Below are 9,489 nucleotides of genomic sequence, written 5' to 3'. Positions count from 1 at the left end.
CCGTCTGCAAAAAGGACTAAATTGAGCATAAATTACATTCTTTAAGACAACATTGAACAGAAAAAAAAACTATGACCATTTCGAACAAACCTAATGAAAATAGGGATCATCAATGCTATTAAGCCTTTATTTTTCACAAGAACACCTGACAAATACTAAAAATCAAATGTGTGCTCTCAATTATATTAACTATTAACGAAGGAGTTTGAACAAAATTAATAAATTATTTAAAGTAATATGTATTTCACATAAATCAATACCATTTTGATAATTTGAAATAATAGTGTATTTTTTAAACTAACATATGATAAACAAAAGTATATATAAGTACTATAATAAAATAACAATATTCCAATTAAAGTATAAATTCTATAGACATATATATTAATTATTGAAGAAAAGAATAAAAGTTAATTACAAATAGTACATTGTTAAAATCTATTACTTTAAATTAAAAATGCTTAAAACTATATTTTGTTAATTATTTATATTATACATATGTTATATAATTTTAAAGGTATAATTTAAATATCATTATTACTAGAATAAGACATCTAAGCTTAATTAGTCAATCCAAACTTAATTTTGAAAGAAAAAAAGACGTGTCAAAAAAGAGGTAAACCATGAAATCAATGAGAGTTCTCTTTTTCTATTTACATGGCTAAACTGTTTGCAAGTTTATTTCTTTATCTAAATATGTGAAAAACTTTAAAATTCAAACATTTGATGTCAATGCAAAAAATTGATCTATCATATCATTGTAACACTAACAAACAAACTCTTAGGATTAAAAGAAAAAAAACTATTAACAAAATCATTTTTCAATTATAAAGAATTTTAACATAGGATCCGATTCAAATTAATAACAAATATAACAATAAATATATAAACCATTATTAAAAGATGAATTTTAAGCCTAATTCGACCTTATAAAATTAGGTTGTAAGGTGAGATTTGCACTAATTTATATAGTGTAAATTAACTTTATCTCTAGATAATGTAAGATTTTCAACATAGTCCTCACGTCAAGGCATATGCATCTCAAACATGGGATTAGACATTAATAGATGATTTGATAAAGTGGAGAAACAATAAACTCAACAAATAACAAATTACATTAGGATAGACTCAAACTCATGACTTTGATACTATGTTAAAAAGTGGACTTTAAACCTAATTTAACCTTATAAAACCAATTTATAAGATGAGTTTTACACACAATTTTATATTGTAAATTGACTTTATATCTAGTCGATATAGGACTTCCAATAGTAAAAAAAAGGAATGAAAAGAATAAATAATAGAAAAAGAAAGGAAGAACCACAACTATGAAGTTTTTCTCTACTTCACTATTGAGAAGGAGGAAGAAATCCACTTATATGCATACAAAGCTTCTATTAGTAATCCAAAAATTATATGAAGAAATAAAAAGAATATCCTACAACTGTTCAATCAAGGGTTACCATATAATTGTCAAAACTATTATCCAAGTACACATTTCACCATTATTGATAGTTGTCCAAGTTATTGTCTTAGTTCACACTCCACCGCTATTGACATAAATGCACAAATTTGCACAAACAAATAAAATAGCCTAGTCCCAATAATTAATAACTTCCTTCTGAGCCTCTCTTGATAGCCCTCTGTAAGCTGGTGAGTAAGCATTACATATCCAACTTAGAACAAAGAAAACAAAACTATTGAGGACTAAGAGCCTTAGTATACATGTTTGCAATTTGCCAAGAAAAAGAAATGGTCAATAGGCACAACAAACCATTTTGTTTATTTTCTCTAACAATATGAGATTATAAACTATGGGGTGCTTCAATGTAAACTTCTTTCTTTAAATCCCTATGCAAAAAGGAATTATTGATGTCCAATTGTTAGAGCTTCCAATTAAGAACTGAAGCTAGAGATAAGAGTAATCTCATTGTGGTCATCTTAGCTACATGGGAAAATGTGTCGACATAATCAATCCCTTTTGTTTGTGTGTATCCTTTGGCAACCAATTGAGTCTTGTACCTTTCAATAGTTTTGTCTGCCTTATACTTGACCTTGAATACCCATTTATATCCAATTGGAACCTCCATTCCAGTAAATCTATAACTATCTAGGTTTGATTTACAACAAGTGCCAATAATTCGGTCTGAATAACATCCTTCCAACAATCACATGCAATAACTTCAACATTAAGACATAACAAAATATGTATAAGTTAGTGAAAAACGTTGATAATTCAAAATAGACGAAATAAGATAAGCAACCTTTGAAGAAGAATTAGTAACGACTGATATTACAATAATAATCTTTTAAATATCTAAGGGGATCTTCTTGTCCTATGGTTATGGTGATATGGTTATGGTGATTAGGCCATGAAGGTGGTGTATGAGATTGAAATTTGGTGACTTTGTAAACCAAATTTAGAAATTTGGTAATATCCTAACTAAATATCGAATATCACCTAATTTCGAAATTTAATGAATATTTAATCTGATTTTGAAATCCGATGATATCATAAATCAAATTTCGAAATTCGATAATTTCTTAAATCAAATTTCAAAATCTTATAACTTCTTAAATCAAATTTCTTAAATCAAATTTCGAAATATACTGACATTCTAAATCAGATTCAAAATTCAATTAGTTTTGAAATTCAAATAATTTTTTAATCAACTTTTAAAATTTGATGATTTTTTATATTCTGTTATCAAAATCTTATAGTTTTTTAAACTGGATTTTCATATTCGGATTATTTCCTAATAGATTTGAAATCCGGTTCAACAAATATAACCATATGAAACGAAACAAAAATTTCAAACAAAAATTTATACCTGAGATGAAATGAACAACATGAACAAGAAAGATTGATGAAAAAGACAAACCAAAACTAACCACCAGCAACGAAATCCACGAGCACACCCGAACGAGAGCAACTGAACAAAAACGAACAATGAATGAAACACAAGCAAGTGGAGGTGCAGGCAATATATATAGTCGTTGAAGTAAATATGATTCCATAAACATTAATTACTCCTTACCTAATTTTCTTTTTAATGATTTTAATGAATGACATAATTGTCCACTTGAAGGTGCAGAACAGTTGGAAGTTCATAGAGAAGCACCCTTTTGTGAAGCTTTGTTTGGAAACGTCAAATTGGGCTGCGTGGTGCATTGGGACCACACACGAGACTCATTTCTCCCTTTTGTATCGACTACTTTGTCCTTTCCCTGAAATTCAACTTTCACCGACCTTGTAACATTCATGAGGCGTGCTCTCAACAATGTTCCCAAAGCATGTAAATTTCGCACCCTCTTTCCAATTACCTCATTCAATCCATGAAGGAAATAAGCAAAATATTATTGTTCAAGAATCTTGGGGATTTGAGCGATCAAGAATTTAATATCCTTAATATATTGTTCAACATCGCTAGTTTGCCGAAGTGCAGTTAGCTGATTATAAGCATTCCCTTCAGCTAACCAACCATATCTATCTAACAAGGCTTGTTTGAATTTCTCCCACAATAAATCTTCTTCGTCGATGTTCTCTCTACGTAAAGCCTCCATTGCCTTGTGATTCTTTAGCGCTTGAAGACGCATAGCTTCCATTGAATATTTCAAGCTAGTCTGTTTTAGGTGTGTGGGAGGATTATGTTGTTGTATCTTAGTTTTGGTGAGAAAAGGTTGTGGAGAGTGAGGCCTCTCGAAATACCTCAAATGTAATTGTTGTTCTTGTCTATTTCCCTTCTACATTAGTAAGAAATAGACCTTCATTGGATAAGAAGTATCTCTTTCTTTCTGTATAGTACTAAATACCGGACTTATCACTCTATAATTAATTTTGGCAGCTCAACATTACCTTTTGCTACCCCTGATGTTTTCCCTTTTGTTTTCTAGACAATCAGCTCTTTGGCTTTGTGCTTGCCTCTTGGACTCTCCTTTCTTCTGGCAATACTTCCTTCTTGATCCCCATCAGGCCGTATGTAACTTGATGTGAAAGTAATCTTATTTACTCAATGACTGGTAGTATCAATATGCTAGTCTTAGACAAACTCAAAGTATGCATCTTATTTTCTCAATGACTGGTAGTATCAATATTTAGAAGTAGTTGTAAAAATCATTTTGAAATGGAGCATAAAGCTGACTCACTGAGGGGAAAAAAATTCTCCCAAAAGGGCATCTGTTTGAAGCAAATGCTGATGAATAGGTTGATGATTATAATAATGCCTAATACAATTTAAAGGTGAAAAGCTAGAGTGCTTACTTATGTATTAGTATCAACAGATCCAAAATCATTTAAAAGAAAATGTATGGAATTGCCATTTCATTTTATACAATCATCAGTACCACAAAATCTTGAATAAACCAAGCACAGGAAGGTTATAAACAGTCAATTAGGAGTAAAATCGTTATAAGTGGGGAATGAGGATCTTGTATTGATTAGTTACATTGAGTTACTATCCTCTGTATCAAACTTATCTAGCAACTCCTCCAATTCCTTTAGAGCAACCATATAATGCTCCTGTGACTGTGCCCCTACTTCTAACACTGGAAGAGCACTGTTAAACAGATGGGTATACAAGTGCACAGGGTTGTAGATATCAGTATTACTAGGAGCATGGAATTGATTACACGAATGCTTGAAATCCCTTGTCCAACGGCGTAGGATGTACCGAGATGGGATTTCCTCAACGCCATTATAATTGAGAACATTCAATGCATGCCTGCACAGATATCCTTTGTAATTGAGCAAACTGCAAATGCAACGAATATCCAATTTTGTAGTCTCATATAAAACTTCAAAACTTTTAACTCCCTTCTCACTCCCCTCAACTTCAACTCTTTCTTTCACAATGTATGTTATTATAGATCCGTTGACATTAACCTGTCTTGTGTTGAAGCAAGAATACATGCCCTCAACCTCTACTTGAAACTTTTTAAAGATTTCTTCTGTGTACACCTTTGAGAGTTGGGCCTCATAATTACATCTCGTTTTGAATTCAAAGCTTGCTTTTCTAGTCTCCAAATCTGCCATGGCTTCTTTCATGTGCTTCCTGTGCAGAGCTAAGTCATACTTGTCAAGGAATTCCTTAAAGGATGTGTGTTTATGCACATAACGATCAAAAAATGCAGTCAGGCCCTCATTTTCTTTAGTTGAGATCAGTCCTATCAAAGAAACGTCTTTTAGGTACACAGGGACCCATAGATGCCGATCCTTATACAATGTCTGAAGCCACTTGTTATCTCCCAGTCCATGACATTTAATCATATCAGCCCAAGAAGATTCAAACTCAACTATCTTTAATGACTCGTATATAGCATTATACATCTTTCTTCTGATTGCTTCGTATCCTTGCAACCCTCCCAACTTTTCTGGAACTCTTTCTATGATATACTGCAAAGAATAACAATGACGAGCATGAGGGAAAACCTGAGCAACTGCAATTTGCAATGGCTTGCACTGGTCAGTAATAACAACATGTGGAGGACGACCAAGCATACACTTAAGCCATGCCTTGAATATCCATCCGAAATAATCCACTGATTCGTGTCCAAGGAAGCCACAGCCCAATAATACAGAATGTCCATGATGGTTTACACCAACAAACGATATCAAAGGGATCTCATATTTGTTTGCCAAACAAGTTGTGTCTATTGTAACTGTATCATTAAAGTAATTATAAGCAATCCTTGACCTGGAATCAGCCCAGAAAACATTTTTTAGGTGCCCATCATTATCAATATCAAACAAGTAAAAAAAATTTGGATCAGTCAACTTCATTCGACAAAAATAATTATATATAGCACTGGCATCCCCTTCTCTAAGTTCCAAATATTTAAATTTATCAAAATTGGTGTCATGGCTTTCTTCAGAATTTGAGTAACCATTGTAATCAACATCCATGACAGTTGTTCGATACAACTTGATGGTGTGTACTTCTGTTACTGGCTCCGGAGGTGGTTGTGATTTGCTAGCTTCAAGGACCATCTTCTTGTGTGACTTGTAAAATTGTTTGCTCTGTGGACTCACTTGATGGTTGTGTTGAAGCTCAACTTCCACTATTCTCCATCTCCTGGACTCAACCATTCTAATCACTATCATTGCAGGACAGCCAGTTCTTGTTTCTGGTCTTGGATTATTGGCTTCACTTTTTTTCTTAAAACCAGCACTACTGCAGCTAAGTTTTGCCCTATAGCGCTCTTTTTTCTTTGATCTAAACCATGAATTGCTAACTCTGATTCCAAAGCCTTGTTCCTTTGCATGGATATTGTAGAAGTTGTAAACTTCCTCAAAGGAATCAAACTCTAGACCCACTGTTGGAACTAGAGGGTTTTTCGGTTTTGAATTTAAAGATTCAAGCCCGTGTTCTACTACAGAAGAGCCTTCCACATCAACATCATCGCTTTCATCAAAAAATGGCTCACTATTCAGACAAACTTCTTCCATCTAAAATAAAATAAAGTGAATTTAAGAAAACTGATCATCAATAAAGACCACATTCATACCATTTATAGTCTTTGGGAATAAATGCATAAAAAATGTTTTGTATTGATAAAGAAAAATTAATAAACAAAGGAAAGATGAAAAGTACAGATAGGGGGAAATTAATATATCCTCTCATAAAGGGAAATATGTGAAATAGGGAGCGACTAGAAAATTGAATAAAACAAGGTCGCCCATTTTGTCTATCTGAAATAAAAGCTCATATCCCAAACATGTTAAAGGGTAAAAAGATACGGAAAGTGAAACCATTCAGCAATAAAAAATAATGGTGTCAACTACATATTGTCACAAAATTTTAGCTTAATATCATTTACCAAAACTGTGAACCATGGAAACTACTCTACAGTTGGATAGGATAGGAGACCCCCACACACAACCAATGCTCCGCAAAACCTTGGAAGGATTGTTCTGGAGCAAAATGCACACATAACAAAACAGGAATAAAGGGACCTACTGCTTCTAAACTAAACCAATCACACAACAGACACACCTGTACAGATGGGGGTGTGAGACCTATGAATATGTTAATCTTATTGAGTGTCTCACTGTACAACTAAAATACTTGATATTAAAGAAAGCTTTGGAACTTTCCAATGGGTTTGTCAAAAGATCGAGTGAGTTTGTTATTGACTTAGTGCAAAAATATGCACTCTCATGGATTCAGATATGAACAGTTTTTGTCTTGCTATGTTTCATACACACACAAGTACGTACTTACATACAAATAATTGGTGGCTGCAAACACTGTCAATTTTAAATCTCTTCTTTCCCTTTTTTCTGGTTTCTCTTCTCTCTATTCTCCAGTTGCTCCTTTTTGTTCTAAATCTCTTCTCTATGTTTCTTTTCTTTTCCTTTAGTTTTTTTTTATTCAGTTTGTCAACATCTATTTTCTTCAGTTTTTTTGAACATCTTTTTTTCCTCATTTTCTTGAATCATTTTTTTAACTTCATCTCTTTCTCATTTCTTCTAGGATTTCTTTAGTTGTGTGGTGCTTATCTTTCCTTGAAATTTTGGTTGAGACTTTGATGATTCTATTTCTTAGAATATATTGCTAACTTTTTTTTTATCTTGATATGTGTTATTATTTTCTATAGTTTATAACATTTACTATTTAGCAGATATTAGTGTGTCTTTTATATATTTCTTTTCATTAAGCTATTGTGCTTCCTCTATTTGTCTGTAATCCCATCCCCCATATTATATGGTGGACAAGCTTCCGCAATTGACAGCATTGATGTATGAACATATCTATGTCACACTTTTGACTATTTTAGTATAAAGATTTAAGAGGATACAAAACATGTAAAAAATCCAATTCATGAAAAATAAATTGATGTTCAGCACCATGACTTAAATATTGGTTCAAAGTACACTCTACAATCTAATTACTAAAAAGACACAGAATCAGGTGAGAACACACCAGTGTCTGCATAAAACATGCATACATATTTCTGTAAATGTTTCCCGAAAGTGGAAGGGCTAAATGCCTAAAAGTCCTCTTCTGCTGCTTAAGGTTAAGTACAAAGTCCAACACAGTACTGTCATCAAATTAAAAATTTCTCAAAGATTAGAAGGCAGATACAGAGCTTTGGCAATGACATATTTTGCCATTAAGATTTCAATTAGATAATACAAATAGTAAGAAAATATGCTAGACATATCATGGTATAGTACAATCAAAGCTCATCAAGCAATCAGGGATATAGGATGTTATCTATATAAAGCACAAAGACAGAGACATATCAATGTCAACATTGCAAGTCCCAACAATCAACGAATACACAGGAGGAAACGGACGAGTTTTGTTTTTGGAAAATGGAATAAAGAGAACAATACCCCCCTTAAATATAAAGGAGACTTGTTAACTACACAAACGTTTGGGTGCTTAGAATATATGGGACAGGGTAAGGTTAGTTATATACATCTAAATCTCTCCGACTATACAATGATGGGAACCTCATCCATTGCAATTATATTGAAAAAACACACACGACCAATTTCAATGCCAATTTTCCACTGAAGTATCAAACACAACCAATTTCACTTGCAATTCTACACTGAAGAGGTAATATGAGAAGGTTATTTGGTTGGGAACTTGCTTTGACAACTCACCACCGTGACTGTTTTAAGGATTAAAAAACACACAGTCAACAACTTTGACTCTAATTTAACATATATAGGGTGAGGGTGAGCCCTGTTACCTTTGTGACCAGGTTGTCATGGTTTTGAATTCAAAAACAATTTCTTTGCATAAGCAAGGGGAAGAAGGTTGTGTACAATAACCCTCACACCTCTGCAAATCCAGGAGCCTCACTCACAGTTAGTTAGTTTAGTATATCTGGTGCATAAAGCCTCAAATTTAGAAGTTCTAGAGTAAAAAAGTTAAAGTGGCCAGTTTATTGTGCCTACGCTTGTGTTTTATCAAAATATAAAGTCTAAACCGTTTGATCAGGCCACCTTGAACCTAATTTTCCCTGTGTTAAGTAGTACAATCATAAGAAACAAAAATAGAGAACATCTAGTGTTGAAGACGACAACAACAACAACTACTTCCCCTGTAAAATCAAAGGTAGTTATAACATCAAACAGTACTAGAGGAAAACAAACTCGGTGATTTACGCTCATGCACACATCACATAGAGAAACTTAAACCACGCGCAATGAAATTGAAAATCATGAAGAAATATTAGGAGTGAGTGCACAGTGAACATTGTGAAAAGCTGAATAGGTCTGTGAATTGAAAAAATACCTACTTTGATCACACTCCGGTTGCGGTGGCTGTGGCACGGTCAGCGCTGCTACTTGACGGTGGCAAAAAAAGCATGCTCATCACTTCCCACTCCCACCATCTTTTTTTATTTCAAAATGCATTAATTTAAGGGGAAATGACCCTCAGTTCATTTCTCACTTCATTTGTTCTTTTCTTTTTCAGAGACCAATAGCATCTTGGAGCCATTCTAGTCTAGTTGAACAGAAAATGAACTGTT

General features: G+C 33.2%; 1 protein-coding gene across 6 annotated transcripts; it reads right to left on the bottom strand.

Annotated features, from left to right (window-relative positions):
- Nucleotides 1-922: 922 nt before the first annotated feature.
- On the bottom strand, nucleotides 923-9,489 carry LOC108332941 (protein FAR1-RELATED SEQUENCE 6). Of its 6 annotated transcripts, none has more exons than XM_052879669.1 (3): nucleotides 9,252-9,489; nucleotides 7,923-8,040; nucleotides 4,310-6,445 (listed from the first exon to the last, which is right to left on the bottom strand). In XM_052879669.1, the coding sequence occupies exons 2-3, from the start codon at nucleotides 7,947-7,949 to the stop codon at nucleotides 4,442-4,444; spliced, it is 2,031 nt and encodes a 676-aa protein (XP_052735629.1). In that variant the 5' UTR covers nucleotides 7,950-8,040; nucleotides 9,252-9,489; the 3' UTR covers nucleotides 4,310-4,441. The 6 variants fall into 6 exon arrangements, 4 of the variants coding, with proteins under 4 accessions (XP_052735629.1, XP_052735627.1, XP_017423740.1 ...); XM_052879667.1 differs by having other exon boundaries at nucleotides 9,256-9,489; XR_008250164.1 differs by lacking the exons at nucleotides 4,310-6,445; nucleotides 7,923-8,040 and adding an exon at nucleotides 923-2,933 and having other exon boundaries at nucleotides 9,256-9,489.

This window comes from Vigna angularis, chromosome 1 (genome assembly GCF_016808095.1).
Source record: "Vigna angularis cultivar LongXiaoDou No.4 chromosome 1, ASM1680809v1, whole genome shotgun sequence".
In the NCBI taxonomy this organism is placed as follows: Eukaryota; Viridiplantae; Streptophyta; class Magnoliopsida; order Fabales; family Fabaceae; genus Vigna; species Vigna angularis.
Note: the sequence above shows the minus strand (reverse complement) of the source record. Positions and strands in the feature narration are given on the sequence as shown.